The sequence below is a fragment of the Globicephala melas genome, chromosome 5, assembly GCF_963455315.2.
Source record: "Globicephala melas chromosome 5, mGloMel1.2, whole genome shotgun sequence".
Lineage (NCBI taxonomy): Eukaryota > Metazoa > Chordata > Mammalia > Artiodactyla > Delphinidae > Globicephala > Globicephala melas.
This window is the reverse complement of record NC_083318.1, coordinates 69,237,398-69,263,142: the sequence shown is the minus strand read 5'-3', so window position 1 is coordinate 69,263,142 and position 25,745 is coordinate 69,237,398. Positions and strand designations below refer to the sequence as shown.

Here is a 25,745-nt window from a genome sequence, read left to right as displayed (position 1 = left end):
TGTTATTATCAGTTTTCAAAAAAAGTTGGAGAAGAGTTGTAGAAACACTGAGTAGAGGAGCTTGTCCTGGAGAAATGGAGTTGTGTTCAGCCTTCAGTCCTGGCCAGTGGCTCCAGTCTGTCCTGTCTTGTCATGGCCCATGCTACCAGCAAGGGTTCCATTGGGCTGAACAAGGTGACATGCATTTTTCTGCTGCTTATCTGTGGGTCAGAGAATTATCAGATTAACTTTCTTAACAACTTTCTTTTGTAAAAGGGAAGAGCTAGAGGTTGCATAAGTCCCAAATCAGATATTAACAGGGGCCAGTGACCAGCTGCCAGAAAGCATGGCTGTTTCTTCTCCCTCCTAAGTTCAGGAGAAATTCCTGATGAAAAGAAATGATAAAATGAACACTGCAGGGCTTCACTGGTGGCGCAGTGGTTGAGAGTCCGCCTGCCGATTCAGGGCACACGGGTTCGTGTCCCAGTCCGGGAGGATCCCACATGCCACGGAGCAGCTGGGCCCGTGAGCCATGGCCACTGAGCCTGCGCGTCCGGAGCCTGTGCTCCGCAGCGGGAGAGGCCACGGCAGTGAGAGGCCCGCGTGCCGCAAAAACAAAACAAAACAAAAAACACTTCAGAGAGTCATTTTACTGTTTATTAGGTAAAAGGTAGGTACACTATTTTGAAAATACATTTGAATACATGCCTGGTTTTATTAAAGTGTGGCCTCTTTGAGGAAATTCATATAACATTCCTGAAAACAAACATACAAAAACAAAACCTGGGTTTCTATAGAAAAAAAACTCCTGAGTGAGAGATAACAAAAATTTAGTGTCTTTTTCAATAATGTTGAATAAATTAGTTTTTTAAATTTGTCACTGAACTCAATAGTTCTTGATTTTATTGGCAGCAAAAAAACACCAGGGATTAGAAGTTAAAATGAATGGCCGGATAGAAGTGTCTTAGGGGTAATTAAAACTGACATTTTACTGAGCAGCACTGAAGATGGGGGACCCCAGGAGTGAGTTTTAGGGCAACCAGTGTGAGCAGCAATAGGATGTAAGTGTTTCCTGAGAAGAGACTTAAGACATTTGTCCAGAGCAGATCCTTCAAGAAACTCACTAATAAAGTAAATCTTCATAATTTTTTTTCAAACATAACATGCTAGCTTTGACTTGATATCTCAGCAAACAGAGGGGCTAGAAGAAGGTAGGAGAGAGATAAGAAATATATTAAATAAATCATTAAAAAAAAAAGAAAATGTTCAAATTCCCATCCTGGGTGCCTGATTTCACAATGTCAAAAGATGGTGTTTCTTCTAGTTTCCCACAGTGTCCTAAATGAGAAAGTTTTTCAAGATACTTAGCTGGAAAAAAAAAAATCAGAGCTTTTCAATCTAAAATTCAAGTCAAATCACAAGAGAAAATAAAAACAATATTTAGAGGTGAACTTTTATTATGTTCCTGGGTTTGTTACAACAGCTAATGTATGACTTAACTAATGTCAGTTAGTGAAAAATCCAAGTTTCAAATCCATGTCTTTTCATAACAAACTGTGTTCCTTTAAACGCTATGCTGCCTACCAACCAGATACTAACCTGGGTTGGCCAGGCAGTTATTGATGGAAGAGCTTCTTCTCTCTGAAGTCTTGAATTTAGTATCTTGTATTTGTGAAGCTGGTTTGATAACTCAACATGAGAATGGCAATTTTAATAATGATAGTAGTAATGTTATCATGCATTTTTAGCTCTATGTAGTTGATAGAGTATTTTCTTATATAGCTCATTTAATCCTCATAATAACCCAGCATGATATGTAAAAAATTGTCCTAACTCTTTGTTACAGGTGATGAAATGAAACTTAAATAAATATTTTTGTCAAAAATCCTATCAATCAGTGTAGAACTGATGAGGAGAATAAGGACTCCAGCAGGGAGGTCTTCAGGAGAAAAAAAGTTTTAAGGGGAGGGGAGATTACAGGAAAATGGTCAAAAGGTTCAAACTTCCAGTTATAAGGTAAATAAGTACTAGGGATGTAATGTACAACATGACAACTACAGTTAACACCACCGTATGATATTATAAGAAAGTTATTAAGAGAGTAGATACTAAGAGCTCTCATCACAAGGAGAAACTTGTTTCTCTTCTTTTTACTGCATCTATATGAGATGATGGATGTTTAATAAATTTATTATGGCAATCATTTCACAATACATGTAAATCAAACCATCATGCTGTCCACCTTAAACTTATACAGTGATGTGTGTTACTTCTCAGTAAAACTGGAAACACCTAAAAATTTTTTAAAAAAAGAAAAAAGAAGTAGGGGCTTCCCTGGTAGCGCAGTGGTTGAGAGTCCGCCTGCCGATGCAGGGGACATGGGTTTGTGCCCCCGTCCGGGAAGATCCCACATGCCGTGGAGTGGCTGGGCCCGTGAGCCATGGCCGCTGAGCCTGCACGTCCGGAGCCTGTGCTCCGCAACGGGAGAGGCCACAACAGTGAGAAGCCCGCGTACCGCAAAAAAAAAAAAAAAAAAAAAGTAAAGAGAGAGATGACTTCAGTAGAATTTCTGACACCATGAGTGATTGAAAAAACATTTCAGGATATAGTCAAGAACATGTAAGATAATTAAAACTTTAGGGAAAAAGAAAATACTGTAAAAGAAATAAAATGGAATAAGAATTACTCTACTTGGCTCTCTAGGGCAAAATATTTACCGAGGCATAATCACATATGCAATATTTATTCATTCAACTAGAAATAGTGATAAAACTAAATAGGACCAAAAAAAAAAAAAAACCTAAATAGGACCAGTGAGATAGAAAGTTGGGTTGAGTTTTAAGAGACCTAAAATTGTCAGAGCAGGAACTCTGTAGATAATATTTGAAATCAAATAACCAGAAAATACGAATCTATGCATTTTACCTGTATATAGAGGAATATTATATATATATAGAGAGAGAGAGAGAAATCAGTTAAAGGGTTAAACATTTTTACCTTTGAGATGGAGCAACTTAGGGGTGAGAAGCAGAGTTTAAATTTTCAGTACAGATCTCTTTAATATTGGAGTTTTAAATATGTATATATTACTCTGGCTGGAAATACCATTTATTTTTGAGTGACTTTAGAAAAAAATGAAAAATGCTGAAAACTGGTCAGAATGATATATATAGAGAGAGAGATCTGGGGTCCACTCCTTATCCCCTGAGGGCTAGTTGTACAATTAGCTTAGCTTCCAAGTGGCTGGGAGGAAAGCCGAAGCACCTCTTACACAGAGATGTGGCTGTGTAGGGAATAGGCTGTAGAGAGGCCAGGATAGATGTAGAGAGAACACTTATCAGCAATTTTCATAGTCCGAGTAACAGAGTTTAGTTTGGACTGAACAGTAGAGCTAGTGAGCATGGGAAGAATTCTAGATATCTTCAGGGTAAGAATAGAAGTTTTGCAGATAGATGGGTAAAAGAGAGGAGGCATAAAGGACTCTGCAGTTTGGATCTGAACAATGTAAAGAATGAACTTGCCATTTATGAAGCTGGAGAGGACTATGTGAAGAACATATTTGGGGGATGAATACCAGGAGTTCAGTTTTGGATGCGATCAACTTTTCATGTAATGTAAAGACCTTACATTTAGGTCTTTAATGCCATGATCAACTAAATATCCAAACGGAAATGTTAAGTAACCACATAGATATATGAGTCTGGAATTCAGGAATTGTTCTAAGGTAGAGACATAGACTGGAGGTTCAGTGTATGTATAGATGGTATTTAAAGCCATGAATGGATGAGGTTACCTACAGAGTGAGCACAGAGAGCAAGGAAATACAATCTGAGGATGGAGTCTTGTCAACTCTGAAGTTTGAAGGTAGAGAAGATGAGAAGCATTCAGCAAAGGAGACAAAGAAGTGATGGCCAGAGAAGTAGGAGAATAAGTAGACAAAGTGGTGTCCAAGAGGTCAAGTAAAGGTAGTATTTCAAGGAGACGGTTGTGAGCCACTATTTCAAATGCTGTTGAGGAAGGAAGTGAATTCTGAGAAGTAAGTGATCCTTACAAATGGTGACATGCAGGCCATTGGTGTCATTAACATGAGCTTTTCATAACTGGGGCCAAAATGAGTCCAAGAAAAAAAAACTGGAAGACAAATAGTGGAAAATTTGAATATAGAATTTTTCTGAGGAATATTGCTAAAAGAGAAGCAAATTCTTTAGGCAGTAGCTATAGGAGAATACAGGTTCAAGAGAAGGATTTTGGCTATTGTTTGTTTATTTTTAATGAAGTATATTATAGTATGTTTGTCTGCTAATGGGAATGAACCTGTAGTCATGGAAAAATTCATGCTGTGAATCAAATTGGGAAAATGAGTGAAGTTGTGCTCTTGGGGAGACAGGATGGAACAGAGGCCAGTGTACAAGTAGAAGACATGAGTACACATAGCATTTTAGATTTGTTGGTGGGAGCATGTAAAATCTCCCTGTTATCTTTTTGCTTCTATTTTCCCTGAGAAGCAAAATAATCAGCAGAGAGAAAGGCAGGAAGGAGTTGTGGGTGTCTGAGGAGAGACAAGAAGGTATGAAATATGATTTCTTTTGCTGTGCAAAAGCTTTTAAGTTTAATTAGGTCCCATTTGTTTATTTTTGGTTTTATTTTCATTTCTCTAGGAGGTGGGTCAAAAAGATCTTGCTGTGATTTATGTCAAAGAGTGTTCTGCCTATGTTTTCTTCGAAGAGTTTTATAGTGTCCAGTCTTATATTTAGGTCTTTAATCCATTTGGAATTTATTTTTGTGTATGGTGTTAAGGAGTGTTCTAATTTCATTTCTTACATGTAGCTGTCCAGTTTTCCCAGCAACACTTATTGAAGTCTGTCTTTTCTCCATTGTGTATTCTTGCCCCCTTTGTCATAGATTAGGTGACCAGAGGTGCATGGGCTTATCTTTGGGCTTTCTATCCTGTTCCATTGAGCTATATTTCTGTTTTTGTGCCAGTACCATACTGTTTTGATTACTGTAGCTTTGCAGTATAGTCTGAAGTCAGGGAGCCTGATTCTTCCAGCTTCATTTTTCTTTCTCAAGACTGTTTTGGCTATTTGGGGTCTTTTGTGTCTCCATACAAATTGTAAATTTTTTTGGTCTAGTTCTGTGAAAAATGCCATTCGTAATTTGATAGGGATTGCACTGAATCTGTAGATTGCTTTGGGTAGTATAGTCATTTTCACAATATTGATTCTTCCAATCCAAGAATATGGTATATCTCTCCATCTGTTTGTGTCGTCTTTGATTTCTTTCATCAATGTCTTATAGTTTTCTACATACAGGTCTTTTGCCTCCTTAGGTAGATTTATTCCTAGGTATTTTGTTCTTTTTGTTGCAATGGTGAATGGAATTGTTTCTTTAATTTCTTTTTCTGATCTTTCATTGTTAGTGTATAGGAATTCAAGAGATTTCTGTGTATTAATTTTGTATCCTGCAACTTTACTAAATTCATCGATTAGCTCTAGTAGTTTCCTGGCGGCATCTTTAGGACTTTCTATGTATAATATCATGTCATCTGCAAACAGTGACAGATTTACTTCTTTTCCAATTTGGATTCCTTTTAGGAAACCATAAACAAGATGAAAAGGTAGCCCTCAGAATAGGAGAAAATATTTGCAAATGAAGCAACTGATAAAGAATTAATCTCCAAAATATATAAACAGTTCATGCAGCTCAATATTAAAAAAACAAAGAACCCAATCCAAAAATGGGCAGAAGACCTAAATAGACATTTCTCCAAAGAAGACGTACATATGGCCAAGAGGCACATGAAAAGATGCTCAACATCACAAATTATTAGAGAAATGCAAATCAAAACTACCATGAGGTATCACCTCACACTGGTCAAAATGGCCATCATCAAAAAGTCTACAAACAATAAATGTTGGAGAGGGTGTTGAGAAAAGGGAACCCTTTTGCACTGTTCGTGAGAATGTAAATTGATACAACCACTATGGAGAACAGTATGGAGGTTCCTTAAAAAGCTAAAAATAGAAATACTGTATGACCACACAATCCCATTACTGGGCATGTACCCAGAGAAAACCATAATTCAAAAAGACACACACACCCCAATGTTCACTGCAGCACTATTTATGATAGCCAGGATATGGAAGCAACCTAAATGTCCATTGATAGATGAATGGATAAAGAAGATATCTTACAGATATGGGAACATATGTATATGTATAACTGATTCACTTTGTTATAAAGCAGAAGCTAACACACCATTGTAAAGCAATTATACTCCAATACAGATGTTAAAAAATAATAAAAAAAATAAAAAAGAAAAAAAGAAGATATGGTACATAAATATAATGGAATATTACTCAGCAATAAAAAGGAGCAAAATTGGGTTATTTGTAGAGACATGGATGGACTTAGAGACTTTCATACACCGTGAAGTAAGTCACAAAGAGAAAAACAAATATTGTATATAAATGCATATATGTAGAATCTAAAAAAAAGGTATAGATGATCTTATTTGCAAAGCAGAAATAGAGACACAGACATAGAGAACAAATGTATGGATACCCAGGGGGAAGAGGGGGTGGGATGAATTGGGAGATGTGGATTGAGACATATACATTATTGATACTATATATAAAATAGGTAACAAATGAGAAACTACTGTATAGCACAGGGAACTCTACTCAGTGCTCTGTGGTGACCTAAATGGGAAGGAAATCCAAAAAAAGAGGGAATATATGTATACATATAGCTGATTAATTTTGCTGCACAGTAGAAGCTAACATAACATTGTAAAACAGCTATACTCCAATAAAAATTTTGAAAAAAAGGTATGAAATAATCATGCAGCAGAGTGAGAGAAAGCTGTCTAAAGAAATACAATAGGATTACCCTGGTGCACTATGGGTCCACTTGAGGGTTTTGATCATGACATTTTGTGTTTCTCTATAGGCACATGCAGCTACTCAGTTGCCGGCACCAAGTAAGTCTGTCGAGAGTTGGATTCAAAGAGGATTGGGGTTTTCCCAAATTAGTTCAACAAAGTAAGAGAGGGGTAAGTGAAGGGGTCTAGGTAGGGCAATGAATAAGATGGTGCATCACGGAATCTGAGTCAGGTAAGAAAAGTCAAGAGTGTGTTCGGTGAAACGGTTCCAGTGTCAATAGGTCTTACCTACCTACAGAATGATGGGAATTGAGGTGATAATAAAAAGCGGTGAAAGGTAGAAAATATTAGCAGCAAAAGTGGATAAGAGGCTACATACTGAAGACAGTGGCTTCAAAGAAGCTGGGTTTTTTTGATAGTAGGGAAGAGAATGGTCTGGATGTTGCAATGAGTACCAAATAGGAGCCCTAGCCACCTCCAAGCTGAGTGGTACATGGGGTATAAGAGAAAACAATGCCCACAGTTTACAAGGGCTCTAGGCAATTTAGCCTTCTCTGTGGGTGGACAGATTTCAGACTGCCTGACAAGAGAAAGAATGACAAAGTATCCTAGAATTTCTTCTAGAATTTTTAAAGAGTATGGCATAATAAACATAAACACATATATGTATGTATATATATTTTTTTCTAGGAATAAAGATTTCCAATGTTTTTCTAAGTGTTTTCTGTAAAGTAGAAAAAGTGCAATTTATATAATATGTGTATTTTTATGTATGCATTTGTTCTCTTCTTATTTAACAAGAAAGTAATAAAAGGAAAACAGGTCCCAAGAAATATTAAGTACACCATTTCCTGATTGTGAAGCATACTTTTTCTCTGAATTTCCTTATTTAAATTAAATCTTAATATACATTAGCACAAGTTTAGCATATTCCTTTTGTCACTTGAATATTCACCCCTCAGCATTTTGCAAATGACTTCATAGTATTTTGTTAGCAATAACTTCCTTTGGATGGTTTGCCAAGTAGTTGATATCCAGATGCTCATAAGCACAATAATGTGTTGGCATAAACTAATTATCTGCCATGTGCAACTATTTATACATCCTCACTACATTAGTAAGATATGAAAGCGATTTACAATTCCCTTTAAATAGCCACATGCACCTGCAGGCAGTTTTGGTTCAATAACACAGAAATGAATGTTAAAGATAGGTTAAGCATCTTTGTTCTTTATGGCTTGAAGAGTTCATATGATTATGAACAAAACATTTCCTTTCACTTTGCAGCATTACAAATGTGGTGACAATTTTCTTTGTACATTCCCGAACTAATTCTGGAGTGTTCTATCTTGGAAGAAAAGAAACTGGAATTCTACAAACTCATAGAATTTAGCCTAAGCCTGTTACATTAATATACATTTTTTTTAAAGTTTGGGAGAAGTGGAAAAGTAGGTGACGTTGGTGATTTAGGATGTAGTTTTTTTAACTTACTCCATAGATATGAGTTTGAATCCTCTGTCTGCAGGGCCAACTTACTTCTTAGGCACAGTAGGCATGGTGTCTATTTTAATTTTAAATTCTCTTAAAATCAGAAAGAAACAACTTAATATAAGAATAATGAACATGTAACAGTGAATCCAGCCTGGGTAATAATCATCTTTATACTTATTCAATTAACAAAATATTCTTTTATTTTAATTTATTATTATTATTTGAATTTTTTTTTTTTTTTACAAAGGGGCCCACAAAGGAAAAAATGTCTAGTGCTTCTGAAAGCCATGACACAGCTCTGAGTGGCCCTGTCACCTTGAATGAATAACTTAGCCAGGTTGAACCTGATTCTCCTAATCTTTGAAGCAGAGCTAATATCTGAAAGGGCTGTTATGATAGACTGGTGAGATGCTGTATCTGAAGTTCTCTGAGTAGTGTCATGCACAGTGTAGAGGTTTGATAAATGTGAGTTATTATTAAGTTTTACTAAAAATGGAGAACTTGCTTCCATTACTGCAGCCAAAATGAACTAAGGATCTCGCTCTCACATTTTCTTTCACTTTCTTTTAACAATGCTCGCTACATGGCTACTGCATGAAGCTGATTGAGAGTTTGTCAAATGCAGTAAGAAAAGTTCTTTGTAAAGATAGTTGATAATGTAATAAATTAACTGCTTATTTTAATTATTTAGCCATTAAATGGAAATATCTTGGGCTATACAGCCAGGTTCCTTCGCTTATGCAGAGCCCATGTACTACAAGGACTAGGTGTCCATTTACATTTTTTTTTTAATTTGGATGATTTATAAATGAGTGAAAAATTACATTTTCCCCCAAATTCTTTAAATGTGACTATAGACTACTTATTTTAACTTGAAAAAAGACTGTTTATAAACTCTTTACTTCTACCATATTAAATGTGATAGAACTCTTATGAAAAGTAATTGACTAAAGAAAATAAAGTCTGTCATGGTAGCTCCCCTTCCCTGGCACCCAGTGGTTGCAGGCAGGGTTTCAGCCCAAAAGAAAGAAGTAGAAGCATTTCTTTTTTTAATCTGCTGCTTTTTAAGAAAGAGAAGATGGGGAATGAGGGGAGAGAGGGGACTGGACGTTAATTTTCTCCAAATAGGCTCTGATATAAGTGTCAATCTGTGAGTGGGGGCAGTATAGACCTTCCCAAGGCCAGATGGTGTAAGGCTGTGCTTGGTTTCCTGTTCTTGCAATGTTCTAGCCTTCCCAACCCTGGTTATTAACTCATTAATCATGCCCTCCCCCTAGTAGAGAATCTAATAGAATCTAATGACTTTTTTGGCTAGTTTTAGACGTGCTAAACTTTCATCTTTCTCTTGAGCTCTGATCCATGGCTATAAATCGGTAATCTTTCAATTCCAGTCGTACCCATGCTAGCATGGTGTGCTTTCTTTGGGGAAGGAAGCTAAGACCTAAAATATCTCTGGCTCTGATTTATATACCAACAACCATGTTCAAGAGTTGCTTTCCACTATCAGTAAGTGTTCTAGAAATAAGGCATTTTTTCTGCCCCAAGCTCTCCTACCTATACTATAAGTTTCTTTTCCCAGGGAGGCCTTGTCCAAGTTCAAGAGCCCAGGCTCAGATGTGAGTAAGCTTTCTGTACCCATTCCAGCCAAACTGTGTCACTATTGCTACCTTTAACCCTACGCCAAGTGTAAAGCCCTGGCAACATTTTTTTTAATATCAGCTGCTCACTCCTTGTTTTCTCATCTTCAAACTCTACAGTTCCTGTGAACAGTTTCAAATCACCCAACTGTGCCAGAACCAGTTTGGTCCTTTAGTAAAGTCAGGTTCTTCCGGCAAACATCAGTAACCACCCCTGGTTAGAGGCAGCCCCTACCCTGCAACCTCTCTATCAGATGTTAAGTTACAATGAAAGTAATTCTTAAGCCAAAATCTGCCCCAAATAAAAGGTATTTATTAATAAGCAGGCACAGTCATAGAACTCCTTTTAGTTCAATTCAGAGAGGTTTATTCTTTTGCCCACAGGTTCACAGACCAGCATCATCCATGAAAAACACTTGCTCTGAAGGGGACACAGGAAGTTCTGATGGCAGGATCTGCAGTATTTGTAAGTGGATCCAGTGGCGAGGTGTCTCCAGGTCAAAGAATTTAGACATGGCCTGCTGCACCATGGACACTGGTTGCTGCTGAACTTCTTGCATCTTGTTCATGCAAGGACATTGGATCCTCTTAAACTCCTCTTAACTTTTCACATATCTCAAATCCCATTGCTATCATCAACAAACGTTATTTTTCCTAAGGCTTATGCAAATCAATAACCCAAAGGGGTTGCTTCATATTGAGACATTTCTTAGGGTAATTAACTTCTTCTAGAATGTTAGTTAAATTTAACTTGTCCATACACATATGTCATACCACTGATACCGAAACATTTAAAGTTAATTACAACCAGAAAATATAATGAACAAACCAGCTTCTGGGGTGGTGGTAATGAGAAGATTCTTCCCTGATTTCCTGGATGACTTAATAAATAAAATCAATAGGATCTTGAAGTTATTCAGCCTTATAGATCAGTCATGGTCCTAGGTAGAAGGGGATGGGAGGATAGGTTTAGAGGGCATTTAAGGTCCCTTGTGAACACTTGAGTCTATGATTCTCTAAAGTCCAAACACTTCTTTATCCATTAAACTTTGTCAGCCTTCTCCAGGATAGTGCTGTTTAAGGGGCCAGGTCCTTTTTCACTGTTAGATAAAACCCTAAGAAAATGTAAAGGAAGAGAATAAACAAGGAAATGAGAACAGAGCTAGAGGGACACAGAGTTCACAACTGTGATTGAGGTCCCAGGAAGACTAGGAGAAATGAAACAATAACTGATTATTTAAAGAGAGGGGATATTAAAGATGGAATCAGAGCAGGAGTCAGGTGTGGAAGAATTAAGTGCCATGCCACTTACCAAAACCAAGAATTGGTTGGAACTTAATCTCAACCAAAGGACTCTGTTACTACAACTACAAAGACAGACAGAATGGAACCCCAGCAAGACTGACTTGAGGTCTTGTAATTAAACTGGTTCCAGGAGACTCTACATTATTTTGTTCTAGTTATTTTCAGAGTTTAGGGTGGGATCCATCCTTGGGAGCAGTTATAACCGACGAAAAATATTACAGGAACAAAATGGCACCGTCTTGCTTTATTTTCCTCCAAAGTTTTGTTAATTCTTAACTAGTGTTAAGAATAGTTAAGTCATTGCACTGATATTTTCACGCAGTAAATCAATGTTCCTACTGTACATTTAAAGGAGATCTCTCTCTCTTCCAGAGCCACCTCCATGTTTTGTTCAGATACCCATAATTTCTACCAAGTAACAGTACAAAAGTCAATGCCCAAGAGTTCACAATCATCTGCAGAGAGACCAATACGTTAGAATTTGATTTCATAGACAATTAATTGCTTGATCATTGGTAGGCAATGATACCTGAATAAAGAATCCAATCTCTTCTTAATTAAATTCAATTTCATTTTCTCTCTGCTTTCAGGTACTTTGATAAAACGTCAATGGATGTAAGTTGTGGTTGTTATCTGTGGTTGTTTAGTTCAGTACATTTTGTGAGTTAAATAGTAGAAATGTTTAGGACAATCCTGAGACATAAACTGTGCTGATACACTGGGAAATTCCTCTGCTAAGTAACAAGAACAGGTAACATCAACATGCGTGTTCACAGAATCATCAGTAAGAAGGTGTTTATCTCCACAAAACACATTTTCATCTCTCCAGCTCAACCTGCTTCAGTATCTTATGACGAATCACTGGTATAATCATGCAGAATAACGATGTTTATTTGACCTAGCCATCTATCCATATTTCATTTTATCATTTCTTTCAACAAATTTTTATTGAGAACTCATTACTGTACTACCCAGAAGGGGGTACAGAAATACATCATTAGCTCCTATCCTCAAGGAGTTCACATTCCTCTTGTGGAGATAGGTGAACATATTTTTGTAGTATAGTGTGGGCAAGCAGAGGATGGTATGGGAGCACAGGGGAAGAACACTCACCAAAATGGAAGATGCACACAAGACCTCTTATTTTAGATTTTTGGTGCAGATCTCATGTTCTTTTATCAAACTGTTTCTTGAAGGTGTTCACATTGTTCTTTTCTGTTTTTTTTTTAAGAATCTGTATTTTTAATTAATTAATTTATTTTTGGCTGCATTGGGTCTTCGTTGCTGCACGTAGGCTTTCTCTAGTTGTGATGAGAGGGGGCTACTCTTCGTTGTGGTGCGCAGGCTTCTCATTGCGGTGGCTTCTCTTGTGGCAGAGCACAGGCTCTAGGCGTGCGGGCTTCAGGAGTTGTGGCACGCAGTCTCAGTAGTTGTGGCGCATGGGCTTAGTTGCTCCACGGCACGTGGGATCTTCCCAGACCAGGGCTTGAACCCGTGTCCCCTGCATTGGCAGGCGGATTCTTAACCACTGCGCCACCAGGGAAGTCCTGCTTTTTTCTGGTTTTAATTTTAAATAGGAACAAGGGTAGTGCTTTACATTCTATAAATTGTATATTAAAATATCTTTCAATTCTTTCAGAAAAAAATATAACTATTTGATTCACCAAGGCATTTTTTGATACTAATTGAACATATTCCCATAGGAGCTAGAAAGGTGCCTCCCAAATAGAAATTGTTTAAGGAAGGGATGTAAGAACCATCCTGTTATATGGCCCAATTTTTCTAAATTGCTGCTCAGATCCTATGTGCAACTCTGACTTAATTCAGAGGTTGGAAGACTTTTTGTCTTAAAGGGTCAGATAGAAATGTTTTAAGTTTTGCAGACCACATAGACTCTGTTGAACTACTCCATCTGCCACTGAAGCACAAAAGCAGCTCTTAGACAATACCTAAACAAATGGGCATGGCTATGACCCAGTAAACTTTTATATATGAAAACAGGTGGCAGGGCAGATTTGTGCAGCAGCTGATTAATTTACTGACCGCTGAGTCTTAATTGATTAGTTCAGATTGTGCTATAAATATATATATATGTGCAAATATTAATTTCATTTTATATTTATAATATGTAAAATACATTTCTCTGAGCATACACTTGGATTTATAGGGATATGGGACAGATAAACAGTTCATTTGACTTAAGAGTTAGGAATAACTGATACAAAAAGAAAATTCCTATTTGTAATAAAATTCCTAGGGAAATTATTCTGTTAGTAGATAAGCAGAGTTTTCAAGATATAAGAATATATAAGAAATAAAAGGTATCTTATATTCCATCCACTACAACTCCTATATGGCAAAAATCCTTTTAGAATACTTATAGATCCCACATCCAGATAGTTCATATGGGGCTGCTAATTAGTCCTGCATTCAAACTAAATAAGGATAAATCACCCCATTCCAGGCAGAATATACTAAGGCCAGATAAGCTGGGATGATGAATTCTTGAAGACTGGAACCTAGGTATTCCACATTCTTTGCTGTCTTATTCTTTGACGTAAGGAATCCACTGGCTTCCACCATTACCAAATGCTACTGGATGAGGAGAAACAGCTTTCCTCATTGTGAACCAATACACCATTATCTTTCTTATCGTTTCCTCTTGCTGGCCTGCCTTGGTTGAATTAATTCTCCCAGCCACTCCGCTTCCCCTCTCAGTCCCAACACTGTGTCCCTTCTCATTTTTCATAAATGCAGAGAGGCTGTGACCTGAAGTTCAGCTATTAGTTCTCCATAGACTCTTTATGAATGTGGCAACAATCCAAGTTACTGAACTGCAGATTTATGTATAAGGATATGAGATGCTAGTTTTGAAAGCAACATGTATACATCTAAACCTGTGTTTGTTACACATTTGTTTATCCCTTTATTTGTTTCAACAACTATCTCTGTCAGGCAGTGTACTAATTGCAGGGGGTACAACGTTAAGTAAAAATAAGCATGGCTCCTGAGCTCATGGAATATACAGCATGATTGCTTAATAGATTTTAACCAAATAGTGACACACAATCATATATCAATAAAAAAACTGAGACAAGTTCTCTAAGAGAAAGCACATATAACAAAGGAACCTAACAGAGACAAGTGGGGAGGCTATGTCAGAGAAGGCTTCTTGAGGAAAAGCTTCCTATTTTTTTTATATGAATATGAATTGGTGCAAATCAGGTGAGTGGAAGGGGTAAGAACTTTCCAGCAGAGGAGATAGGTACTACAGTGACCTATGGCAGGAGGAGAAATAGCAGTAGGAAGCCTGGTACATTCCAAGAACTGAAGAAGGCTGTGGTTGATGAAGCAAAGGAAACAATGGTTCAAGGCCAGGCAGGCGTCAAGGCATCTGGGACTAACTTTGGCCATGATAAGGATTTTGGTCCTGACCTTATGAGAAATAGGAAATATGTGAAGGAATTTAAGTTAGGCAGTGACATGAACAGATCTGTATTTTGGACAGACAACTCAGACTACTGCATGGAGACCAGGCTAGTGAGGGTCAAAATGGATCAGGGGAGAACAGATGAGCTACAGTGAACAACATATATGAACTCCTTGACACAGCCTTACATTCTTCTATTAACACTTACAGAGCATCTACAATATGAGAACTACAGTGAGTGATAAGAAGAGAGATAAATCATAGTTTCTGGGTCTTTCAAGAGCTTATTCAAGACAAGTATATTTTTCTTCTCATGTTACATTGTTGCAATGGTTTGTACTTGAATGAAGTTGATTGGCTAAAAGAAATTTGAATCTAGAAATGTTTGCTCCTGTGAATTGTATAATGACAACAATAGAATTAAAAATCGTGACTAACTTGCCTTTTCTACCTGGTTGGAAATCTCTGCAAATGGCTTTAAAATTTTCTCACTATATTTAGGTCAGAGTCAATTTCTTTTGTTGATTCCTTATGTAGTAGACACAGAGACATATTCCTAACATGAATTCCTCATCAGGACCAGTTTTCCTATCCACCTCTCATTCACTTTAACATCTAACAGTTGTTGTCCCAGTCATCCTCTTTTTCTTATCCCTTCTCTTTTTGTCATTTTTCCATCCCATTTCTGGAACCTGACAGATGTTTTGGTTATCAGAGCTCCTGCTGGCACTCATTGAATACCATGCTCTGTCCTCATCAGCACCACATCCAGTGTCTGTATGCACCACATCCAGTGTCTGTGCTGCTGTGGGGCAGGACGAAGCAAAGGTTCAGAGAAACTGTTTGTCAGGAACCACCTTAGACTTTGTCTCAACCCCTCTGAGTGTTTAGGTGGAGAAAGAAAGCGAAGAACCGTTAAGAGATGGAAATAAAGAACAAGTGTTACCCCAAATCAAAGAAATCCATTGGTTCAGACTTCGGTAAGCAACTATTTATATGCTGTGATTTCAGGATGTTTAAGAAAGTCTCCCTGCCAGAAAATATTTTGTATGCCACTCCATCATTCAATATTTCATATTAAAAAGAAAACACAACAAACCCTCACACTGTTGATAGGAATGTAAATCGGTACAGCCACTATGGAGAACAGTATGGAGGTTCCTTAAAAACTACCATATGACCCAGCAATCCGACTCCTGGGCATATATCTGGAGGAAACCATGATTTGAAAAGATACATGCACCCCAATGTTCATTGCAGCACTATTTACAGTAGCCAGGACATGGAAGCAACCTAAATGTCCATAAACAGAGGAATGGATAAAGAAGATGTGGTACATATATACAATGGAATATTACTCAGCCATAACAAAGAACAAAATAATGCCATTTGCAGCAACATGGATGGACCTAGAGATTGTCATACTGAGTGAAGGAAGTCAGACACAGAAAGACAAATGTCACATGATATCGCTTATATGTGGAATTTAAAAAAAAAGGTACAAATGAACTTATTTACAAAATGGAAGTAGTCACAGATGTAAAAAACAAACTTATGGTTACCAGGGGATAAGGTGGGGGAGGGATAGATTGGGAGATTGGAATTGACATATACACACTACTGTATATAAAATAGATAACTAATAAGAACCTGCTGTATGGCACAAGGAACTCTACTCAATACTCTGTAACGGCCTAAATGGGAAAAGGATCTAAAAAAAAGAGTGGATATATGTCTATGTACAACTGATTCACTTTGCTGTACACCTGAAACTAACACAACATTGTAAATCAACTATACTCCAATAAAAATTAAAAGAAAAAGAAAACACAACAAAACTTCCTTTTCTCTTCATCCTTCAGTGGTCAGGAGAGGCCAAGTTAAACACCATCCTAAATTTTAGAGGCTTAAAACAACAAATATTTATTTCTATTTCATTCTGTATGTCCATCGCAGGTCAGCTAGGAGCTCTGATCTTAGCTCAGAGGATGCCCTCCTCAAGGAACCACTAAGGTACCATTTGGAGCATCTCTGGCTACGACCAGATGATGGAGGAGACAGCAGGGAGAATGAACACAGGCTCACCCAGCCTCCATCTGGAAATGGCCTGTGTCCCTTCTGCTCAACTTTCATTGGTCAGAGAAAGTTCCATTGTCACCTCTAATTTCAAGGAAAGTAATGAAATTCTGTCTATTCATACATCTAGGCTGGAAACTGGCCCTATTTGCCAGACAGCATTAATGTCTGTCATAAGCCACTTTTACAATAGCTTCCCCAAAAAAATATTCTTTAAAGATAATTTGTTAACGCCTAACTCCTAACACAAAAATGTCTCTTACTTTTTTCTCTTCCAGCTGAGTAGCATGGGAATATTAGAGACCTGGAAGTCACAAAAAAGGAATAGCAACTTCTAATCATATTTTAATCTAGGGCATGGCTGGCAGAGTGGCTGAAAACTTCTACATTAGTGTCTTTGGCTCTCTGGATGTTACAGATATGGGCCTCTTTTAAACAAATGATCCAACATGTGGCAATCTCTTTATTGCAGGAAAACCAGTAGCCAGTTCAAAAGAGAAAGTCACTTGACTTTTCTATTCAGTTCCTATAATGAATCACACAATGCACTTGAATAATTTAATAGCATGGTTTATAGAGAGACCGACAGACAGAAACACAGACAGGGTTGCCCGTACCTTTGTAGCAGACACTCACATTCCCACTGGACAAAATAGACACTTCCCTGCCTGTATGCACTCTTATAAACACACCTTCATCCATATGTTAGACAAGTGTGTGCACAAAAGCAGACTTATGCTATATATAAATATCAAGAAAGAGGGAGGAAAAGGGGACATTAGGGAACTAACAAAAGATGGAAATGCAGGCCGAGCTGGAATAAAAAGGAGGGCATGGTGTACTAAAAGGAGGACAGGGAAAAAAGAGCAGAAAAAAAAGAAAGAGAATGAGGGAAACCATGTATTCATAAGAACAAAAATAAGGCAACATAAGAGAATGTAGGTATATGAGGAGGGCTCTGCCTGATTATTCTGTGAAGGTGGGAACCTGAATGTTAGTGAGAAAAAGTGGATGGGAACATACAGTGGAAAGATAAGACTAAAAAATGCAATAAATTCAAGGGTGAGGAGTGTAACTTCATCTCACCTACTAAATGCCGAGGCAGTGAACTAAGGGCTTTCAAACATGTCAGTGATACCAGCAAACACTGCAGTGTTGTCTGTGATCCAGTTGCTATTCTGTGCACGTGTGTCAACTCAGAGCACTCACACAAGACCTGTGAAGTTGGTTTTACAATTCTCCTTATTCTATAGGTAAGAAAACTAAAGCACAGTGAGGCTAAGGGATTTGTTCATGCTTGCATAGTGATTACGCCGTAGAACTAGGATTTGAACCGAAAGGCTTAGCACCAGAGTCTGAGCGCTTAACCACTACTCTCTTGCATCTCATTTCCTCTGAAGAAATATTGTCTCTCATATACACATGAAGGCACAGACGCTCATGTGTTCTTTTATTTATTCACCAGGTTGTTCATTCATTCACTGATTCATTCTTTCATAAATTCCTCAAGAATTTCCTGAAAGATTAGATACGCCTGGTTTTATGCTAGGCACCAGGAAGGTAAAGATGATTACGATGAGGCTCACAGGTGTGAGATAGAAAAGTTAATAAATAAGTTAAATGGGATATTCCAGGTTTCGTGTTAAATGCCTGTGCTAAGTTCAGCAGGCACACAAAAGGACAATATGAACAATTGTATCTAGACGGGTAAGAAATAGTTTATAGGGCTGAGGCGTGACGTGCTCACCAGGGAGATGATGTGAAGATGGCATTCCAGTCGAAGGGGCAATGATAACCAAAAGCATAGCGACATGAAACTACTGGCTGTTGAGAGAAACAGAAATGTAAACACTTTCCTTTGTAGGGAGTGTAGAGAACGGGATGATGTTGAGAAATGAATGCTAATTATGGATATGTGTGTGTGTGTGTGCGCGTGCCGGCATGTGCATGTGTGTGACAAGGTGTCTGTGGAAAGATCACAGTTGAGGCTGGAGATATAAACAGGGATCATACGTGATGTGTAAAAGTTTGCACCTTATACTTTTATCAACAAAAGATTTTAAATGATTGACAGACACTATCAAATTGGTTTTGGAAGACTCTTTTCTTGGTCCTGTAGGAAACAAACTGAAAAAAACTGAGATTGGAGGTAAAGAAACCAGTTGGCTACTATGTATTGGCATTGCAGTAGTCCAAATGAGGACAGAGCTCAGGAGATGGGACTGGTAATGGGTAGAATGGGTCAGATGATGGGGATAGATAGGAGGTATGTTCTCAGCAACAGTAAATGTGTGTGTGTTCGGGGAATCCATTTTTCAGAATTTTGGTGGGAGGATGGTGGTAAGATAGAGGACACCAGAGAAGAGACCTTTTGAGGAAAGAAGGTGACTTCCAGTGATGTATAGGGAGCGGTGAGAGATGGTGAGAGCTTCAAGATTTACCATATATCACAGCTGTGACTGCCAAAGGTCATGACATTTTAAACTCTGGAACCAAGGCTCCCACTTTGTGTTCCAAAGTGCTTAACTCTACAAAGAAATCAGCAGTTATTTACTGGGCATCTATGAGCAGGTCACTCTGGCAAATAAAAGAGGTCTCTAGAAAGTAGAAATGGTCTACATATTATTATTTAAAATTATTTGGTATCCATATTTAATTTGCCATGGTATTATTCATATTTTTCTTTGAAATAATTGGTTTCTATTTTCTCTTTCATGTCTCTCTGACTGACCATGAAATAATCATAGCCTGATTGTATTTCACTTATTTCTTCACAATATGTATATTCTCTCTTCCTCTCACGATGGAAGAGCTTTGATGCTAAAAATAATGATATTGGAATAATCCTTCGTTGAGACCAATATTATCCTACCTGAGATGTATGTACATAGGCTCAAATTAGGTCCTGGACTTCCTCTGTCCTCTGATTTTGTTGTTGTTATTGTTAGTGGTTTCTTCTGCATGATTTTTCCTGATGAGGTGCTATTATTCAGAAAATATCCCCATAAAATAGATTATTTTTTATTCTGGATATAAAATTTTCCTGGGCCTAGGGGCTTTTTTTTTTGTTTCATAGAAGGTACTTAATCATGTTCTTAATAATAAGAATCCATTTATTAATTGTTACATGGTAACATCTAGATTTGTAAATTATTAAAGGAAACACTCCCTATGTCGCATTCTTTTTCTTATGCTGTATGTTACCCTTAGTAAAAGTAGTATTGTTTTACAAACAAAGTTTTTAGAGTACATGTATAGGCTTCAGTCGTTAATTTGTTTATAATTAACAGCATACATTATTTTATGCCTTTTCAATTTGATATAAGCTCCCATGAGGGTAGGGACCATGCCTTAGTCATAATTATATCCTGAGTAGTGGTATCTAATGGGGTCTTGTACATACACAGCAGACACTAAATAAGACTTGTTAAATGAATATACGGCTGTTATTAACAGACTTACACTACTCAGACGACACCAAGACTTCAACAGTTAAATGTTTTGTCCAAAGTTTCAATGGTGAGACTACACATGAGAAGCTAAAATTTTGGCTGTCAAGGAATAATGTAGAGGTAATACAGAATAATAATTAAACGTGGAGACTGTGGAACCATATCGCTTGGGCTCTACTCCTGGCTTCCCAACTGGAATACCTGAGCTAGCTTAACCTTTCTGTGCCTCAAGTTTTGCATCAGCGAAATAGGAATAATAATAACCTCTTGCTTGTGAAGATTAATTAAATAAATTTGTGCAAAGTATTTAGAATGGGGTCTAAGCTTTTATACTAATGAAGACATTATAGGTTTACAGTTATTATTTTCATTACAATGATTATTATTTAGGGAACGTGCCTCACAGGCAAAAGCTGCCAATCATGTAGCAGCTTATCCTTCAATGAAATGCACAGTGTATTTTGCAATGAGGGAGTTTTTGGTTTGCATTACTGAAATGTTCTCTTTGTTTTAGGAAGCAACTGAATAACGTGAAAATATTCTGCCTATAATTTCACGAAGTAGGATAGCAAAAGGATTTCCTTTCAAATTACTTTGTATCTATGTTTGATGTAAGTAGTTTTTAAAATCTTAGAAATCACTAGGATTTTAGTTTTTAAGCTTTTAATATCTTAGAAATGCACTAGAATGCATGATATATTTGATTTGCAAGTTGGATAAGGGTTTGTAAAATTATTTTATAAACAGAGAGTTATTCTGTTTGAAGAAGGTAATGTGCATTAGTGTATTCAAGTTAGTGTATGTGATATATTTAGCTGTAATGAAATGTGACCTAGATACATTAATGTAACAGAGTAGTTTTGGAATTATTTGTTTATAAGGCTAGTTACTCCCACTTTCCAGCTGTCTCTTCTTGCAAAATCTTGGAGTCTAGTGGACATATTAGAACTATCTATCTAAATTCAACTTACAGGGAAAAATGGAGCTTCACCAAGCCATGGTTTCCACTTGAGAATTAACAAATGGGTATTTGCTCCAGTTTTTTTCTTTTTTTGAATGATAATGTGGTGAATATGTGAGAACAGACTTGCACTCCAAGCATACTTTGAAATTAGTAAAGTATTCTGGGGAAAAGTACAGAATAATATTTAATTCTGTGAAAACAGGATAATCTATGCTTTAGTTTCTATTTTTTCACAAATATATATTCTCATTTGAATGAATGACTCATAAGAATGTAAAGTGTATATAAATTTATTATATGAAATATATGCCGATATTTAAAAATTTGTAAATATGGTGAGATGCTATTCTTGTTGAAGTAATTCTGGTACTTCTCTTCAAGGTATATAAACATCACTAAGACCAGTGATGACTGGACTCACTAAGACAGTGAGACTGAAAGCATTTTGTAGAAATGTATTATATAAATGCTATTCTCATTAAAATCCTTATGCCTATTTTATTAGTTCAGGTATCTGTCTTTCTACAGATAAATATCTGTATATCTGTATGCATGTATGTATGTATATAATATATATGTACATATATTATATATATCTATATACACATCTTATAGAACCTAAAGATTCATTAGGTCCCCTATATATAGATTATGGAGTAGTAGTTCCCTGGAGCAGTAGTGCCAAGTCTCAATATAACTGAGCCCTAAAAAAGGAAGCTCTACAAAATATCTGCTAAAAAACACGAACAGTTTTGTGAATTTTAAATTTTAAATGAATTTTAAAACTATACAATATTGTGAGATATCAGGAGACAAAATCATGATCTCCCAATTCTTCATTTTCTTTTTTTCTTCGTCCTCATGTGGAAATCTCCTTAGGGACTTGGTTGTTAGGGATGGGAACTATATAAGAAGTGACGCCCCCCTAAATCCAATTTGTGGGAGAGTAATTCAAACATGTTCAAACAGAAGGTTTTGCACTGCTTTAGCCTGGGCGGGATTGGATTTACTGGTAACCGACTAGTTGTCACTTCTTCTACAGGATTGGTTGCCTTAGGACCTGCTCCACAAGGAGTGGGTAGGAAGAGCTTAGTCATGACCTACGCAGGCTGGCTCTCAAATCACAGGCAGTTCGCTGCACTCCATCACAGAGAGGAAAGAAGGATATCAGGCTGGATTTTTCAGATATTTGTGGAAGCTGGACAATCCTAGAAGAAATTTGACTGGACTAGTAACACAGTGAAATATCAGTGAAGATATAGCAATAAAAGTAGAGGTCCGGTGCTTGCAATCGGCTTTTCTGATTTCCATTTCCTTTAATGTACTTTGAAGTTTAAATCACAGCTATCCGGCTTCAATAAAATTGCAAAGCATTTTGTGGGGAAGAACTAAAAATCATGGTTTTATAATGAATTTTTTGAATCTAGCTTTTACTGAGTCTCTCTCAAGTAAGTGTATATCCAAATCTATAGATTGTTCTAACATAGTTTTTTAAAAAGCAAACGGTGAAAATCATCCAAAACAGCTTGAACTTTGTGAACTTCCACATAAACGGGTCATATGGCAGTGAGATTACAAATTTATTAAGGGTGCTAATGGTAGAGGTTTTTTTTTTGAGAACAAATTCCAATAAATACAAATTTTGAGATAAAACAATTAAAGCTACAATCCATAATTCGTCATTAGCACCCAAGGAAAAGACTATAGTGGTAAGAAAATAATCTATGAAGATATTTACAAAAATTGTACATCCATGAAGGAGAAATTTTGTAGCATAGCAATTAAGGTTGGGAAGAAACCATGGGCTGTTCAACTTTCATTATCAAAATATAAACAACTTAGTAGTAATATAAATGGTGAAGTGATAGAGATCTTAATAAAGATTGACTCATCGAAATGGAAAATAGGAAAATACAGTAGGAAGTGAAGTGTTCACACTAAGTAGAAGATGGTTAGATTCCCTAGTTGCAAGGTTTTAAATGGCATGCCTTTATCTTTGTGAATTTCAATTAGACTCTGCAGTGGGCAAGTCAGGAAGGGAATATTAATGATGGAGGAGAAAGCTGGGTGGTGTTCCATTCTTCACAGAGGCAGCTAAGTAGAGCAAATGTTTGTTTAGGTTGTAGCTTATTAAATGCTCATTTAGAAAGTGGTGATTAATAGGTTAAAAAGAACAGCTTGAAAAATTTGCAATGTAAAGGTTTTACTGTTCCCACATAATCTTCAAAGCAATGCTAAAATTTACCGGCGATTAGAAGTGCCTGTTGTTATGAAAACTGTACCATCTAGGAAAAATATCTGAATTTTGGGTTCATATCTAACAAAATTGAAGTGTTTGGCATATATTGACATATACCTGAAGGCAAAGGGACAGAAACATATCAGCATACTTTTTGTTTTTTCGTTTAAAATGTCTACCATTTATTACAACTTCTTGAAGAGACAAACACCCGTTCTGCTTTGCTTTAGAAGGATGTGCATAACGTTCTGTCTTACCTGCAGTACGAAGAGGAAAATGTCTCTCTTTTTGTTGTTGTTCAAGTTGCACGTTTGGATTTTATCGCCTCAGATAAAGTAGAAGAGAAATGAGACAAATTAAGCACAAGGCTGAAAGTGTACGATGGGACTGAAATTACAACAGGTCTCTACACCAGCAAAAACCCCTAAAGGGGGAAAACCTCAAAACATGTTACATACCCCGCCCCGCTGCGGAAAGAATTTGCAGAGGTAGTAGAAGCACAGCAGGTTCCTTTCTGCTGGGGGTGGAGGTGGGTAGGGTGGGGAGTACGTAAACTTTTTTGGAGCGGTTGATTGAGTTTGTCCTCCACGTAGGGAGGACGTTTGTGAAAAGATATTGGGGAAAAGAATTGCTGAGAGTGAGCGGGTTTCCCAATAATTTGCAGATGACTTGACTGACCAGCTCCAGGGAAGTCTCCAGCCCTCAGAGCTTTGAAGAGAAATTGGTCCTGATTGCAGGAGTGTGAAGGAATGAGTGGTACAGCAGAAGGGCTCAGGAAATCTGAGAAACTTCCTGCTGTCTGATTCCACGCAACATGCCTCGAACTTGGTCCTGCGTGGATGCGCTGATGACCAAGTACAGGCGTGATGAGTCCCCTCGCCTTCCAGCGGGAGCTGTACCTCTCCTCGGCAGCCACGTCGCTCCGGAGCCAGGGCACGCTGGGGGGCGGGCGGCAGGGCGAGGTCCCGGGGATCTAGGGCCGCACAAACACACCGCGTCCCCGAAGCCGCACCAGCACCCACCAGCAGCCCCCTGGAACCTCGGGGCCTCCAGGGAGTCCCTGAGGGCGGCCGCGGGGCGCAGTCCCGGGCGGCGAGTGGGCTCCGCTCCTCCGGCGCGGCGTGGGCGCCGGGAGAGGCGCTCGCCGCCGCTTGGGGATGTGCCCTGGCAGGTGCCCGGCGGGCGGCGGGCGGTGGGCGGTTACCCGGTATCTGGGCGGGGGTAGGGGGGCGTCCCTGCGTTGCCGAGAACCTCGTTAGCCCTCCTTTCGGGCCTGGCTCCTCCTCCTCCAGGCGTGGGGCTCGTGCCCGCCGCTGCCTGCGCGCACCGCGCCTCTGCTCGCGTCCCCCCCGCACCCAGCCAGCTCCTGCCAACGCTTCCCCCTCCTCCTCTTCCTCCTCCTCCGCCCATCACCGCCACTACGGACGCCTTCGCCTCCTTCTACTCCTCGCGCCGCCGCCACTCCTCGCGCTCTCCTTCGGCTGCTACCAGCCCATCGCTCCCCGCTCGCCGGGCTGCTGCAGTCTGTCTGTCTGTCTGTCTCTCTCTCTCAAGTTTCCTATCTCCTCTAGATCAGGGCAAAGGGAGGAAAACACCCAATTCTGCTTGCCGTTTCAGGTAAGGTCGCACACGTTGGTCCCAACAGGGACCCTTGCTTTCCCATTTACCTTTGCCTCCCGTGCATGGCTCATCTCCCCCCATTCACTCTCCGATGGTCCCTGGAAACCGAAGCGGCTCAGGTCGCCCCCTCCTCCCCAGCATGTTTAAAAAATAATTTCGATACTCCTCACCAGAAGCCTATTTGCAACTACAATTAGATCCGAGACGCCCGCCCGGCAGCACGTTAGCCTGGCTCTTTTATAGTCTTTTAACTTTGCACGCTGTGATCGCCGCTGCCTGCCTGCCTCTGCTGGATCCCGGAGCCTTACGCTCCGGCTCGGATTGCGGTCCTCGGCTCCGGAACAGCTGTCAAACGCGTTGTTTCGCAGCAGTTAATCCGAACCCGGCTGCCTCCAAGACGTGGTCTTGGGCAACTGTGGTTGGGCAAGGAGGGACGTGATTTTATTTTATTTTAAAAGGACTGAAGTAGTGAAGACGTGAGGACTGCAGTTCATTGTAATGAAAGAAGAATAATCGAAAAAAGTGGGCTGGCTGCCCCTTGCTTTTCCCGCTGTGGTCGCGGAGGCGGTCTTGGTTGAGGGGATGTGGCACGAAATACCCGTTTCTCCTCCCCTTTTTCACTCTCCCCTCCAACCCATTCTTTTCTCTAGCTCAAATGTCAGTGCAGGG

The 25,745-nt window shown here is 38.6% G+C and overlaps 2 protein-coding genes across 3 annotated transcripts in view; one reads left to right on the top strand and one right to left on the bottom strand.

Annotated features, from left to right (window-relative positions):
* On the bottom strand, positions 1 to 25,119 carry LOC132597293 (uncharacterized). Its single transcript, XM_060298691.1, has 4 exons — positions 25,066 to 25,119; positions 23,915 to 24,856; positions 23,714 to 23,781; positions 1 to 200 (listed from the first exon to the last, which is right to left on the bottom strand). Exons 1-3 carry the CDS (start codon positions 25,117 to 25,119, stop codon positions 23,755 to 23,757), a joined length of 1,023 nt encoding a protein of 340 aa, XP_060154674.1. The 3' UTR covers positions 1 to 200; positions 23,714 to 23,754.
* GABRA2 (gamma-aminobutyric acid type A receptor subunit alpha2) overlaps positions 24,857 to 25,745 on the top strand; it is a 121,844-nt gene continuing 120,955 nt past the window's right edge. Inside the window, exon 1 of one of the 2 annotated variants that reach the window (XM_060299292.1) lies at positions 24,857 to 25,073. The gene's annotated coding sequence lies outside the window, so the exon portion shown is untranslated. The remainder of the gene's footprint in view (positions 25,074 to 25,745) is intronic. The other variant, XM_060299291.1, reaches the window with a different exon arrangement.